The sequence below is a fragment of the Triticum urartu genome, chromosome 5 (assembly GCF_003073215.2).
Source record: "Triticum urartu cultivar G1812 chromosome 5, Tu2.1, whole genome shotgun sequence".
Classification (NCBI taxonomy): domain Eukaryota; kingdom Viridiplantae; phylum Streptophyta; class Magnoliopsida; order Poales; family Poaceae; genus Triticum; species Triticum urartu.
Genome location: NC_053026.1, coordinates 460241071 through 460257051, shown reverse-complemented (window position 1 = coordinate 460257051; position 15981 = coordinate 460241071). Strand labels below are relative to the sequence as shown.

The window sequence follows — 15981 nt, the reverse complement described above, 5'->3', positions numbered from 1 at the left end:
TTTTTTTTCTTCCGCCACGACACGATTTTCCTTCCGCGAGAGGCATGGTTGTGCTTTCGCGAGAGGCACGGTTGTGCTTTCGCGAGGGGCACGAAAAATGCGTTTTTTGTTTTTTTCCTTCCGTGAGAGGCACGGTTGTGTTTTCGCGAGGAGCACGGGCGTGCCTCTCGAAAACGGAAAAAACACGTTTTCTGTTTTTTTCCTTCCGCACGACACAATTTTGCTTCCGCGACCATGGTTGTGCTCTCGCGAGAGACACGGTTGTGCTTTTGCAAGGGGCACGAAAAATGTGTTTTCTATTTTTTTTCCTTCCGCGATAGGCAAGGGTTAGCTTCCGCGAGAGGCACCGTGGTGCTATCGAGAGAGGCACGGCCGTGCCTTTTTCGGAAAGGGAAAAAACATGCTTCCTATTCAGTTTTTCCGTCCGATTTATTTTGTCTGGGTTTTTTCGTGAAAAAATAGTTCGTCAAAACGTGTCAACATGGAATCTAGTTTTGAAGATCTCAACGCGAGGAATCTAATGGTGAAAATAGTTCGAGATTTGGACACACGATTTAAGAGATAAAATGTTTGAAGAAACAGATGTATGAAAAAGGAAAACTCTCGGATTACGACAAGTGTCGCGCATGCAGTGCGCGACTAGTCGCAAATTGAGGAGGTGAGAGTGATGTTTGAAAGGAGTACTTAATTAGTGATTTCGAGAACATGACCTACCTAGGGTTGTGCCTGGGCTGGGAGGTTGGGTACGGCACGACCCATTTACTTTTCCTTTTAAAAAAAAATTCAAATACATATTAGCCCCTAAACCAGCCCAAGATCAGGGGATAAACATGCTATGAGCCAACCCGTCCGAAATCACTAATTGAAAAGTACTTCTTTCAAAGATCACTTCTACCTTCCTAGGTTGCGACAAATGAAGTACTACATGTACGTCACTTGTCGTTATCTGGTAGTTTTCCCTTTTTCCATAAATTCGTTTATTTAAAACGTTTTCTCTTTTAAGCTGTGCGTCCAAATCTGAAATCGTTTTCACCCTTGAATTCCTCATGTCTAGATCTTCAAAATCAGATATCATGTTGATAGGTTTTTAAGAACTTTTTTTCATGAAAAAACCGGAAGAAAAAGCCACACCAGGAGCACGTCTTTTTCTCCCTTTCAAAAAACCATTTCCTAGAGGCACGATCGTGCCTCTCGCGGAAGCAAATCCGTGCTTCTCGCGAAAGCAAAACCGTACCTCTCGCAAAAGCAAAACCATCACTCTCGTGGAAAGAAAAAAAAAGAAAGTGCATTTTTTTTCGTTTCCGAGAGACACGGTCATGCCTCTCACGGAAGAAAAAACAAGAAAATGTGTTTTTTCTCACAGTTTGTTTTTCGATTTTTTTTGTCGAAAAGCTAAGAAAATCGGTAGAAAACCGAAAACCCAAAAAAAAACCAAAAAACGAAAGGGCTGTGCCTTGCCTGGCCCGTTTAGGCCAGGCCGGGCCATTTGGTCAGGTTTGAGAGTATATGGGCCGTTAGTCAGCTGCGACACGCACCGTCGTCCTCCGCTCTCATGGTCTGTTGGTCCCATCCATCCCTTGTTTCCCCGGTCGCCGCGCCGCCGTCGTCCTCCGCCCTCCTGTCTCCGCCGCCGCGCCATCTCGTTAGGTCTTCCTCTCCATCTCTAGAACCCTCTCCATCTCCCGCCCCTCTTCCTTCTCGCAGCCGCAGCCGGGCAGGGCTCGCTGGCTTCTCGATCGGCCGTGGGTTCGATGGCGGGTGGAGTGGCTTTGGAACTCTAGTGGATTCGATTTTGGCTGGGTTTGAGCTTTAATTTAAGGGTCCTTCTCATTTAGCATGAACCAGATTCGTTTCTTTCGTTTAGGCATCGGTAGCTACACTGCGGTCGGCTGACTGAGGTGTACTGGAGCTGAAGGAGACATGGCTGCGGCGGCGAAGGAGGTGGACATGAAGAAGATGGAGCTTATGAAGGAGGTATCTGTCCCCTCATGGATGTTTCTCTCCCTATTTTTCGAATTTTTTTGTCGAAAAGCTAAGAAGGTCGGTAGAAACCGAAAACCCGAAAAAAAAACCAAAAAAATGAAAGGGCTGTGCCTTGTCTGGCCCGTTTAGGCCAGGCCGGGCCATCTGGTCAGGTTTGGGAGTATATGGGCCGTTAATCAGCGGCGACACGCACCATCGTCCTCCGCTCTCACGGTCTCTTTGGTCCCATCCCTTGTTTCCCCGGTCGCCGTGCCGCCGTCGTCCTCCGCCCTCCCGTCTCCGCCGGACGCCACTCGTCAGGTCTTCCTCTCCCTCTCTAGAACCCTCTCCATCTCCCCCCTCTTCCTTCTCGTAGCCGCAGCCGGGCGGGCCTAGCTCGCTTCTGGATCGGCCGTGGGTTCGCTGGGGGGTGGAGTGGCTTTGGAATCCCACTAGATTCGATTTTTGCGGCGGTGTGGTTTCAGCGCTAATTTAAGAGTTCCGTATGAACCAGATTCGTTTCGTTCGTTTAGGCATCGCTAGCTGCTGCTCATTTGCGGTCGTCTGACTGAGGTGTCCTGAAGCGGAGCCGGACCTCCAGCTCCGGCACCGGCGAGACATGGCTGCGGCGGCGAAGGAGCTGGACATGAAGAAGATGGAGCTTATGAAGGAGGTATTAGGGCTATCTGTCCCATGTTTCTCTACATCTTGTGCGCCTTGCGGTAATGCGGTCCTTTGGATTTGTTCATTCGCCGATGGTAAAAGATAGATAATCTGCACGTGTTATTTGGTTCAGGTAAGAGCGCATCAAGTGGCGATCGGCGAGCTCAACAACCTGCCTCCATCCAGGGTAAGTATCTCCCTAAGTTTCTCCATGAATTTGGTGAAATACAGGCAATGGTCAATTGGGCTGATTTAGTGTGATGCATAGTAACAGCTCACGACTTACCACCTGTCCGACTTGCTGCAAAAACGCGCAGGCCGCGTACCAGAAGACCTGCAACATCTTCTTCCGCAAGGACATCAAATCCGCCGTGGCGTCCCAACAGAGTACGGTCGAGGCTCATCGGTTTTGTTGTTGTTGTTGTTGGAAGTGGTGATGTTGATTGTTTTCTTCTTTTGTATGTGTTGCTCTTCATGGTGGTAACATGACACGATTCCTCCCTCTCTAATTCTTATTCAGAGCAACTTGACATTGCCAAGGGGAAGCTGCAGAAGCTGGATCAGGCATGAAGGCTCACTGCAGGAATTAGCAGCTCCACGGCACAATAAGCGCCTTTGAAGTCGCGACTTATACTGCTTCTGCTGCTTCATTCATACACCTCCGTGAATCCTCTCCAATCCAACTGTCTTAGGAATGGCAGACAACGTGTATGCGACTTATATAGTTTTCTGTGTAATAATGGTGGTGTCATTACAAGCTGGTTGCCAGTTATGATCCAGTCTCATTTCTTTCTGAATATGGAGAGTAGATACCGGACTGTAGTCAAAATAGAACCATTATATGAAGGTGATATGATGATTTGAAGTCTTTCTGAACCGATAATCCAGTGACAGCTAACAGGGTTTCATATATATGCGTTGGCGAGGAGTCTATGCATATTTATGTCCTACCGGATTGTTGAGTATTCAGTTCCTATGTATAGCCTGTTTGTTGCTGTTTAACTTATGTTGGCTTCCAGACAGTAATTAACCTTGGATCACTTTGGCTCATGTCATAGCTTGTCATGTATCAGCTGAGGCATGTACTCACAATCTTGGACAGGACTGGGTACAGGGGAGACGCTGCTCTGTTCTCTCAACTGACCTCAAGGTTTTTGAATAGAAAGAGGATTTTGTTTATCTTTTGTGCCATTCCAGGGCAAGTGTTGCATGACATTAACTACTTCTAGTTTGACTTTCGTCCTTCTTTGCCTGTCAATAGATATAATCCTGTATAAAATTCAACTTGTCTATCCCAGGAGATCATGAAATTCAAAACCCACGCAGCGATTCATGCCCATAAGAGAGAAACAAATTGCTAGTTCTAGGAGAAACAGGAACGCCCTAAGCACTTCAATAGTAAATACAACCGAATATATGTTTGTGTGACTGTGAACTCAGAACAAAACACGCTCCACAAAACTACAACGCAAACAAATGATACAAAAGATACTCGGATGAATAGGGTTCAAGTCGGCCATCTTAAGCCAGGCACTAACCGTAATAGGTTTTACAATTATAGGAACTACCCTGCAGGTCACCGACATTCAGTGCAACAATCCTGAACATAGAATGGAGATGAACAGAAAGTCGTGTCGGCGGAAAAGACAGCTCAGGCAGGAGAAACTTGTCTTGTTGGAAAGACAAATCAGATGGCCGGGTTCAAGGTAAATGCCTAAATTCAAATTTGTTGTTTGCTGGAGGGGCCACATGATGTGGTCTCATCATCAAACTGATCTCCCAGCATCTGTGGACCTAGCTTTTGCATCCGGTCAAGGACCTGAAAACAATCATCTCTTTTAATTCTGAACATGAGATGAATAATATATAAACAGCAGAAAGACATGATTTACCTTGTGAAGCTTTCGGTTTTTGATATGACAGAGAAACACTAGGCTTCTCCTACAGCATAAATCCCCAGTTCGATTTCCGAAATACAAACAAGTTGAGAGAACAAACATTGAGATTATGAGTGTAAGACACCGTTATCGCGACCACACGAGAATGAGGTTCTGAAGTGAAACCAAACCTGTTGATATCACAAGAAAAATGTGTTAAGCTAAGTACTGCAACAGGTGGGCCAGGACAGGGATGGCCTGGACAATCCCTCCAATAGCATATAATTGTACGATCTATTGTTTAGTCCAAAAAAAACTGGGCATATATGGTAGAAGTATACCTTACAAAGATATTGAGCGATCAGGCCACATAGCTCCCATCAATTTCGACCTCTAGCTTGCTTGTTGCAAGCGATCTGCATTGTTTTGATAACTCGACACAGCAGTTGTAGATCTCCAGCTTTTCCAGTGAAGGTGGGAGGCCTTCGTTCGGAAGTCCTGCGATGAGATTGCAATCTCTGATCTTCAACGTCTTGAGGGAAGGGTGGACGCACAGCCGTGCAGGAAGATCTATAAGTTCACACTCATTAAAATGGAGCTCTTGCAGGGACCTAAGGAGCAGAAGCGCTCTCTCTTGCTCATCTGTCAGTCTCATTTCATCCGACAAAGTAAGCGTTAGGATTCGGAGGCATGTGAGGCCCTTGCAGAATGATGTGTTAAGGGGAGACAAATCATCGACCTCGAGACTTTCCAGTGTAGGGAATAACTCACAGCTATGACTTGAAATTCCCTCAGTTGGCTCATTACTCACCAATGAGGTAAGGGAACCCAAGGCAGGGGAACCGAGTATTTTCAAATGCTTGAGGTTCATGAGGGATCGCAAGCCCTTTAGTGAGACGAGCGAACTGTAGTACTGAATTTCCAAACTTTCCAGCGTCGTGTACGAATGCAGCTGTAGAGATTCCATGCTTGAGTTCACAAATAATAGCAAATACCTAAGGGTTCCAAGCAACTGTATGCCCTCTACAGTGATGAGCAGATGGCAATTTTCAATTTCCAATTCTTCTAACGCCGTACAGGAATCCATCTGTAGATATTCCAAACTTCCTTCAATTACTTCTAATTTTCTGAGGCGTGTGAGATTCCGCACAAAGCAGGGTCGCAGTGTTTTTTGGGGATAATCAATCCAAACAAGTTGATCAAGTGATTGTGGGAGGAGACATCTTCCCTTCTCTTGGGCATCTTTATCAAGGGAGGTAAATCCAACCAAATCTTCCCTACTCCCATCAAATATTAGATGAGGGCATTTACCAATGGTTATCCTTATGAGATTCAGCAGAATGTGCACGACTCCGTCAACATATGAGTTTGGCCATGCATCATCTACATATCTTGATGACGAAGTCTCGGAACCTGAGATAAAGTTTGATTGAACCTTTCCTTCCCCTTCTATCTTTAGCTGTTTCAACTGCGGGCATTCATATAAAGTCAATTCCTTCAGGGCTGGTGAATGTTGCAACATCAGAGATAACAACTTCCATGTTATTCCACAATCTCTAATACAAAGACTTTCAAGAGATGGGAGAGCAACCTCATTTGCAGTTATCTTGTCTTCATGGGTCTGCTCTGGCACAACATCTAAAGAGAAAAGTTCTCTGCAATATTCTATTTTCAAACTCTTTAAAGAGATGAGCTGACTTAAACCTTTGAATGAAATAGATGTCATGCTTTTGCATGACAATATCTGTAAGTATTTTATATCCTTAAGATTACTGAATGCCAAAATTTTGTCATTGAGTGCCATAATCTCACTCGGAAGTCCATATCCATAAAGCTTTAATGTTTCCATGGAAAGTCCCTCCATTGACATAATCGTTGAAACACTAGTGATTATTAGTTTAGAAAGTGTGGCTGAAGGCAGAAGAGGGGTCTGTACTTGCAAACGAGGACAACCGACCACAATGAGTTTCCTCAGGCTAGGCATCAGCGACTTAAGCTCAGTTTCGTAGTTATAACCTTTCTGAAACATATCAAACACCTCAAGTGCAGAGCAACTCCAAATCTCCAGCACCCTTAAACTAGACTTCATATCCCCCACAGAAGTACATGAACACATCTGTAAATCTGGCATTCGATCTAAAACCAATTCCTCCAATGGCGGAACTAATACTTCTCCTACTCTCTGCATGTTGCTCAGCTTCAACCTTTTAAGAAACCGAAGCATTTCCAGAGATGGAAGTATTATCCATTCTCCGCAATCCTCTAGATGAACCGTATGCAATGCATTAAAGAAAGCAACATCCAATACTTGAAGATGGAAGAACTTGCTCAAAACACGAGGCAAAGCCTTCTGCTCAGTATGACCATATTGAATTTTTAGATACCGAAGATGTGTAGGATTTGCCAAGCTACACAGAAAGGAATTAAAGTCATGAGATGTTGCAGACATTTGTAGCAGACACAGATTATTTGCTTCTTCAAAGACATCTTGGAATGTTTTGAAGAAAAAGGAGCCATATTCTCCAATTAACACCAATGTTCTCAGTTTTCTCACTGATGGGACTATACTTTGCAATGAAAATTCAAACCTCTCATTACGAGGTATATTCCCAGTCTGACCATCCCTCTGATATACAAAATTGGTTACTATGGACAAATGGTGTATAGTTGGCAAAATTTCATTGCACTGCAAACCATCCAAAGCTGCACACTCTGTTCTTGAAACTAGCCTTGCAAAATCATGTATCAGGCCGCAAACAACATAGAAAGTTTGACATTCAAGTTCAACCTGCTCAAATAGGCCCCGGTTCACCAAGTCAGTAAGATAGTACCGTCTCATCTCCTCCAAACTCTTACTTGAATGATCACGCTTCACAAATCCATGTGAAATCCAAAGACGAACTAGATCCTCAGCAAGAAATCCATAACCGTAGGGGAATATAGAACAATATGAGAAGCATTGCCCTACAGGGTAGGGAAAGTCATCATAGGAAAGCTTCAAGGCAGACATAATACCACCAGTGTGTTGTAGGGATTTCCAATCTTCAGTCTTCAGAATGTTATTCCAATGATCCACAGTAAGATGATGTCTTAATAGTGCCCCAACAGTTTGTGTTGCTAATGGGTTTCCTTTCAAATTTTGTGCTATTTTCTGTCCTAAGTCACTGAGACTTGCTTGCTCTTTGTAATTCTCATCACCAAATGCACATGCTTTGAACATTGGCCAGAAATCAGCATTTTCAAACCATCTAAGTTAATTGGTCCAGTTGTACCACTGTTTTTGGCAACAAATGGTTTTCTTGTTGTCAGAATTATCATATTGTCAGTTGCACCATCAGAACTGAACGGAGCTAACAATTTGTTCCATCGGCCATCATCCATGCCTTCCCAGAAATCATATAAAATAAGTAGAACCCTCTTTGATTTAATATGACCCTTCAAGACCTCCTGAAGCTTGGGAAAGCTGCATATGCCATCATGTGTTTCTTGGGAGATGTGATCTAACATTTCTCTTGTGAGTCTCATTTCATCAAAGTTGTCGGACACCCAAATCCATATCTTGTGATCAAATTGACTTTCCACAGCTAGATCATTGTATACATGCTGAGCGAGAGCTGTCTTCCCAACTCCTCCGATGCCTACAATAGGCAGAACAGTTAAGCCGACAGTTGCTTTGTGTTCTTTTATCAATGATTTGATGGATCTCTTCTCTTCATCTCTCCCATACACTTTCCCTTGAACAAGACTTGATGTCCTTCGGCGTGGATCTGAGATTGTACTCTGACAGGTATTTGAAATTGCAGCACCAGGCCCAAGTATCTTGAGAAGCCTTGTGATAGCCTCTTGTCCATCTTGCAGCTGACAAGTAATATATTTCTATATACTAAGAGCAGAAACAATTTCTTTAAACTTGTTTAAGTCAATTTTTTCATTTGCACTAAAATATTCCGCAAATCAACTATTTTCTGTTGCAGTTTTCCTATCTTTTCTTAGTTCGCCATGAATGGGGCCAATGAGTTGGCACTTTATTTGTACTTACGGTCCAAACATTAGACTTGAAGCGAGTTAAAACATATAATATTTGTACTAAACTTTAATACTTACTTTTTGTAACATTATAAAGTTAAATTTTTTATTTAGCCACAATTAATTATACTCTCTCCGATCCATATTGTTTGACGCTGCTTTAGAACAACATTGTACTAAAGTTGCGTCAACTAATATGGATCGGATGGAGTAACATTATTTGATGTAAATTTCTAAGATCTATCTTTGGAATGTACACCACACACACACCATACTCGAAGTAAACCATATCATGTAGCCACAAAGGTTTTTTTGTTCTCAAACAATGTCTCTGAAAATACATGTTGGAGCCCTTAAACATTAATTTTTTTAAAAGGGATGCTATCTCATAGCGCCATAGATTATTAAATGAAACACATGCCAAATTATAGTGTATATATGTGTGTTGTGCTGCATATTTTAATATTCTTAAATATCTCGAGACAGATACATAAATCATACAATTTTACAAATATCCCAAAAGTGGTTTCCAGTCTAATAGCTATACGATATATTATATAACATTTTCATGTGAATATTATCACTTAATAGCTGGCATGATGCATGCTTTAGTTGTGTTCAAATGTGGTTGACATGTTTATGTTGGTTCAATACTATGTTGGGCAAGTTGTGTCAGAATTGAGCTTGTTATTGAAATGAGTTTTATCTTAATAACAAAAACATATAAAATTCAAAGAGTGTTTAGTCCTTAATGGTATTTTGGTGTGGATGGCAATGTGGTTAGTGAGACTAATGTCTATTATTAAGTTTATCGGAGGAAATTTGTCTCTCGTTGAGTTTATATGGAGTTGGTTGATCCCCACTCCTAAATGAAAAAGGCGTCGGTTTTTTCAAAGATTCAAAGGTTATTATTATTATTATTAGACATAGGATGACCACACTGTTAGGGGAAGTTGAGGTGATTGCATAAGAATGGGGATCATGCATAACATATATACCAAGGCATTCCATTCTTATTGTAAAGATAATAGGTTACAACACTCCTAATTTGACTCCATGAACATTTCTTAAAAGTTGTGTGAACAAATTTTTACACTGCATAAACATTTTTAAAATTCACAAATAACATTTTAAATAAATTACTTAATAAATGATATATATATATATAGAGAGAGAGAGAGAGAATACTCTGAAACATAAACAAAAGTACAAAAGAATCAAAAGAAACGAACTAACAAATGAAGCAACGCGCTACTGTGTCGGCCCAGTAGTAGCTCACCACTTAAGGCAAGGTGATGCTCGCATTACTTCAAATGGCCTCGACCCTTATTTGTGCCGTAAGCGCAGGTTATAGGCAATTTTTCCAACCGACGCAAATCACCCTCCGCCCGAGAAATGCTACACCTACGTAGCCATCATAGGTAAACTAACATAATAGCCAAGGTGTACTTTTTCAGTTGGAGGAAATCAGGGGAGGGAGACCCACCCAGTTGAAATGGGGGGGGGGGGAGATTAGTTAGGCAAGTTACGTTAGAGAGCGTAGGTTTTTTTACGTAAGTGTAGCATTTTTGCCCTCGGTCCTGGGCCGACCCATTTACACTTTTTTCTTTTTGTAAAAACTTCAAAAAGTTGCGGCCAATTCGATTTGAACTCCAAACCTCTTTGGTTAATACAAAGCGAGGTATCCAACTAGGGCACCTTTCCTGCTATGCCTAGGCTACTTCCTTTTTCTTCATCAAATCTAAAGCTAAACAAAATTTATCGTTTCCCTATTTTATTCCTTTTCTGGTTTTGTTTGGCTGGTTTTTTGTTCTTTTTTATTCGCTTCTTAAAAAATCATGAACTTTTTTAAAACCCGTGAACTTTTCAAACTCATGGACATTTTCTTAAATTCACAAACATTTTTAGAATTCGTGAACTTTTTCTCAAATGCATGAATATTTTCAAATCCACAAACACTTTTCAACTTATAAAACTTTGTTTCAAACTTTTTTTGATTCGTCATTTTTTCAAAGTCGTGATTTTGTTTCCTAAATTGATGATTTTTTTCAAATGCTTGAATTTTTTGTCAAACCCTCTGAATTGTTTTCAAACTTTTTTCAGGGTCGATGAAATTCTTTCAATCCTTGAAGTGTAATTTCAAATCCATGAACTTTTTCCAAAATTAACGTTAACCTTTAAAATTTATGATCTTTTCTCGAAATTCATGAACTTTTTTATTTTGTGTTTTTTTCAAATCCGTGGACTTATTTGAAATCACAAACTTTTTTTCTTTTTCCTGATTTTTTGTGCTTTTAACCAAAAGTTATTTTTTTAACAAGGCATCGATCCTCAGCATTTTTTAATGGAAGCAATCCCTCAACTTCGTTCAACCCTGGGACGAGCGTCCCTTATTTTTTTTAACGAAACCGTGATACTGGGCTGGTCCAGAATGTAGGCGCGTGAACGCCTGTTCTCCTAGCCGGCGCTTAAGGCGCCGCCTAGGAGATCCCGTCACTTCTCCTAAGAAAAGGAGGTCTTGCAAAATAGATAGCCCCCCCCCCCCCTTGCGAGTCAAATTGGGCTGGCCCACTTTGACATTTTTCGCACTTTTTGTTCGCGAACCTGCTGAAGCTTCAAAGACCGTTTTTGCCCAGAATGAACAATCCAACAACACTTGGGGCCCTAGCATACCATGAGGGCTTAGCACTGGCTGTTGATCTGTCTATGGATAATCTAGTGATCGCTTGTGATTGGAAACCAACTATGGATGATATCAAACAAGGTCTGGGAGGTCCGCATATCACAATCGTCAAGGAAATAAAAAAAAGGAGAGCGAGTTTTGCTAGATGCGATTTCATATTTGAAGGCCGAGCATCAAACCAGGAGGCACACAAACATGTAAAAATTTATGTTTTACTTAATCCGGGTCGTCACTTGTGGCTTCTACATCCGCATGACACTTGTTCTATCCCTTTGATCTTTGGTTCGAATTAATAATCTGTGGGGATCCCTAAAAAAACCTGTTGAAAAGCGTTCTTTTTCGGGTTTCTGTTTTCCCCCCTACTATTTCGTTTGTAGCACTGCTGCAATGTTTTATTTCTTTTGCTATTTTGGCCGTTGTTTTGTTTTTTTTTCTATTGTTTCATTTGCGGTGCCACTCCTCTGTTTTTTCTTCAATTGTTTTGTTGCGGATTTTGCTTCCCTTTATTAGTTTTATGTTTGTTTATTTTCGTCCAGTTTTTTGCCTTTTATTTTGTTCTACACTAGGAACAATTTTAAAACATGTAAAACTTTTTTTAGTGCATGTCAATTTTTTTTTGTCAACACGTTGAACATTTTAAATTTACAGTGAACATTTTCTAATACATTGATTTTTGGATCCTTTTATAAATATGTGTTGACCACTTTTCAATACATTAAACATGTTTTAATCCATGGTGAATATTTTCCAAGTACACATTAATTTTTTTGTATTCCCAATTTCTTGTATTTACAAAAGGCAGATAACAACTAAAAGAACAAAGCAGAATTTGTAAACCCAAAATAACCCCTGCATAGGCATAGGTTGGCATGTTACTGGGTCGGTCGTTTGCACCCCGTTTCAAGCGCAGCCTGTCTATTTGAGGCAAATAGGAGTCAACTAGGAGCTCTCGCTCACTGCGAGCGGGCGCAAAGCTCCTCACGGAAAACACTATTTGGCACATGTTAGCTGTAGACAAAGTCATCGTGCTCACAAACCCCCCTACACTACTTCCTATACGGGCCTGCCCATGTAGGTTTTTCCTCACTAGTTTTGGATAGTTTTTCTCTTGTTTATGCAGGACATGTTTCATTCGGGTTTTGTTTTCTCAAATTCACTAGCAATGTGTTGGTGCCTTGCAACGGATTCAAAGTAGAATAATACATATTCATAAATTTGAAATAGGAGAGAGGAAGGTGCCAGTCCGCGCGATTCAGGGGGGCTCCCTATGGCCCATTCTCGTTTTGAGGCATTTAGCCAGGCCGTAGTGGGCCGTTAGGAAGGGCCTGACGAGAGCCGACACACACGCCCCGTCTCTTCATTCCTTCCCTTGTTTCCCCGGTCGCCGCGCCGCCGTCGTCCTCTGCGCTCCCTTCTCCGCCGCCACGCCACCCCGTCAGGTCTCTCTCCCTCTCCCTCTCTCTCCCTGGAACCTCCTGCTAGAACCCTCTCCGACTCCCGCCGCTCTCCCTTCTCGTAGTCGCAGCCGGGCTCTTGGACTCGCTTCGCTTGCTTCTGGATCGGCCGTGGGTTCGCTGGGGGTTGGAGTGTGTTTCGGAACACCAGTAGGTTCGATTTTGGCGGCGGCGTGGTTTGACCTTTAATTTAATACTCCCTCCGCAATTTAGTGATCTATACGCTCTTATATTTGTTTATGGAGGTTTAGTGATCTATACGCTCTTATATTTGTTTACGAAGGGAGTATGTAGTCGTTTCTTGTTCCGTTCCGTATGAACCAGATTCGTTCGTTTAGGCATCGGCAGTTGCGTTGGGGTCACCTGACTAAGGTGTACTGAGGCTGAACCGGACCTCCACCTCCGGCACAGGCGAGACATGGCTGCGGCGGCGGCGAAGGAGATGGACATGAAGAAGATGGAGCTTATGAAGGAGGTATTAGGGCTACATGTTTCTCTACCTTGCAGGCCTTCTTCTTTCAAATTGTTCGAAAACAGAAAAAGATATATAAACCGCATGTGTGTGTTATTCAGTTCAGGTAAGAGCACACCAAGTGGCGATCGGCGAGCTCAACAACCTGCCTCCATCCAAGGTAAGTGTCTCCCTAAGTCTCTGCATGAATTTGGTGAAATCCAGGCGATGGTCAATTGGGCTGTTTTGGTGTGATGCATGGTAACAAGTGACAACTTACCACCTGTCTGACTTGCTGCAAAAATGCGCAGGCTGCATACCAGAAGACCTGCAACATCTTCTTCCACAAGGACACCAAATCGGCTGTGGCATCCCAACAGAGTATGATGCTCATCTCATTGCTTTTGTTGTCCGTATTGTTGGAAGTGGTGGTGATGTTTTCTTATTTTGTATGCATTGCTCTTCATGATGGTAACATGATTCCTCCCTCAATAGTTCTTATCTGGAGCAACTTGACATTGCCAAGGTGAAGCTGCAGAAGCTGGATCAGGCATCATGAAGGTTCACTTCAGGAATTAGCAGCTCCACGGTTTCTGTGTAATAAGCGCCTTTGAAGTTGCGACTTATACTACTTCTGCTGCTTCATTCATACATCTCCGTGAATCCTCTCCAATCCAATTGTCTTAGGAATGGCAGACAACGTGTATGCAATTTATATAGTTTTCTGTGTAATAATGGTGGTGTCATTACAAGCTGGTTGCCAGTTATGATCGAGTCTAATTTCTTTCTGGATATGGAGAGTAGATACCGGACTGTAGTCAAAATAGAACCATTATGAAGGTGATATGATGATTTCAAGTCTTTCTGAACTGATAATCCAGTGACAGCTAACAGGGTTTCATATATATGCGTCGGCGAGGAGTCTATGCATATTTATGTCCTGCCGGATTGTTGAGTATTCAGTTCCTATCTATAGCCTGTTTGTTGCTGTTTTCCTTATGTTGTCTTCCAGACAGTAATTAACCTTGGATCACTTTGGCTCATGTCATAGCTTGTCATGTATCAGTTGAGGCATGTACTCACAATCTTGGACAGGACTGGGTACAGGGGTGACGCTGGTCTGTTCTCTCAACTGACCTCAAGGGTTTTGAGCAGAAAGAGGATTTTGTTTATCTTTTGTGCCATTTCAGGGCAAGTGTTGCATGACATTAACTACTTTTAGTTTGACTTTCGTCCTTCTTTGCCTGTCAATAGATATAATCCTGTATAAAATTCAACTTGTCTATCCCAGGAGATCATGAAATTCAAAACCCACGCAGCGATTCATGCCCATAAGAGAGAAACAAATTGCTAGTTCTAGGAGAAACAGGAACGCCCTAAGCACTTCAATAGTAAGCACGACTGAATATATGTTTGTGTGACTGTGAACTCAGAACAAAACACGCTCCACAAAACTACAACACAAACAAATGATACAAAAGATACTCAGATGAATAGGGTTCAAGTCGTCCATCTTAAGCCAGGCACTAACCGTAATAGGTTTTACAATTATAGGAACTACCCTGCAGGTCACCGACATTCAGTGCAACAAGCCTGAAAATGGAATGGAGATGAACAGAAAGTCGTCTCGGCAGAAAAGACAGCTCAGGCAGGAGAAACTCGTCTTGTTGGAAAGACAAATCAGCTGGCCGGGTTCAAGGTAAATGCCTAAATTCAAATTTGTTGTCTGCTGGCGGGGCCACGTGATGTGGTCTCATCATCAAACTGATCTCCCAGCATCTGTGGACCTAGCTTTTGCATCCGGTCAAGGACCTGAAAACAATCATCTCTTTTAATTCTAAACATGAGATGAATAATATATAAACAGCAGAAAGACATGATTTACCTCGTGAAGCTTTCGGTTTTTGATATGACAGAGAAACACTAGGCTTCTCCTACAGCATAAATCCCCAGTTCGATTTCCGAAATACAAACAAGTTGAGAGAATAAAAAATGAGATTATGAGTGTAAGACACGGTTATCGCGACCACACGAGAATGAGGTTCTGAAGTGAAACCAAACCTGTTGATATCACAAGAAAAATGTGTTAAGCTAAGTACTGCAACAAGTGAGCCAGGACAGGGATGGCCTGGACAATCCCTCCAATAGCATATAATTGTATGATCTGTTGTTTAGTCCAAAAAAAACTGGGCATATATGGTAGAAGTATACCTTACAAAGATATTGAGCGATCAGGCCACATAGCTCCCATCAATTTCGACCTCTAGCTTGCTTGTTGCAAGCAATCTGCATTGTTTTGATAACTCGACACTGCAGTCGTAGATCTCCAGCTTTTCCAGTGATGGTGGGAGGCCTTTGTTTGGAAGTCCTGCGATGAGATTGCAATCTATGATCTTCAACGTCTTGAGGGAAGGGTGGACGCACAGCCGTGCAGGAAGATCTATAAGTTCACACTCATTAAAATGGAGCTCTTGCAGGGACCTAAGGAGCAGAAGCGCTCTCTCTTGCTCATCTGTCAGTCTCATTTCATCCGACAAAGTAAGCGTTAGGATTCGGAGGCATGTGAGGCCCTTGCAGAATGACGTGTTAAGGGGAGACAAATCATCGACCTCGAGACTTTCCAGTGTAGGGAATAACTCATAGCTATGACTTGAAATTCCCTCAGTTGGCTCATTACTCACCAATGAGGTAAGGGAACCCAAGGCAGGGGAACCGAGTATTTTCAAATGCTTGAGGTTCATGAAGGATCGCAAGCCCTTTAGTGAGACGAGCGAACTGTAGTACTGAATTTCCAAACGTTCCAACGCCGTGCACAAATGCAGCTGTAGAGATTCCATGCTTGAGTTCACAAATAATACCAAAGAC

The 15981-nt window shown here is 42.4% G+C and overlaps 1 protein-coding gene and 1 pseudogene across 1 annotated transcript; one reads left to right on the top strand and one right to left on the bottom strand.

The window, feature by feature from the left end:
• The first annotated feature begins 1878 nt into the window (after positions 1–1878).
• Positions 1879–3195, top strand: LOC125507141. The gene is made up of 4 exons (XM_048671820.1): positions 1879–1974; positions 2759–2812; positions 2943–3012; positions 3146–3195. Exons 1-4 carry the CDS (start codon positions 1921–1923, stop codon positions 3193–3195), a joined length of 228 nt encoding a protein of 75 aa, XP_048527777.1. The 5' UTR covers positions 1879–1920.
• Positions 3196–4863: 1668 nt separating this feature from the next.
• LOC125507140 lies at positions 4864–13085 on the bottom strand (annotated as a pseudogene).
• Positions 13086–15981: the final 2896 nt, after the last annotated feature.

Coding starts and splice junctions, on each gene's coding strand:
- LOC125507141 (XM_048671820.1), top strand. CDS start 1,921: ATGGCTGCGGCGGCGAAGGAGGTGGACATGAAGAAGATGGAGCTTATG. Junction 2,813..2,942: donor ACAACCTGCCTCCATCCAGG/GTAAGTATCTCC, acceptor AAAAACGCGCAG/GCCGCGTACCAGAAGACCTG. Junction 3,013..3,145: donor CGCCGTGGCGTCCCAACAGA/GTACGGTCGAGG, acceptor ATTCTTATTCAG/AGCAACTTGACATTGCCAAG.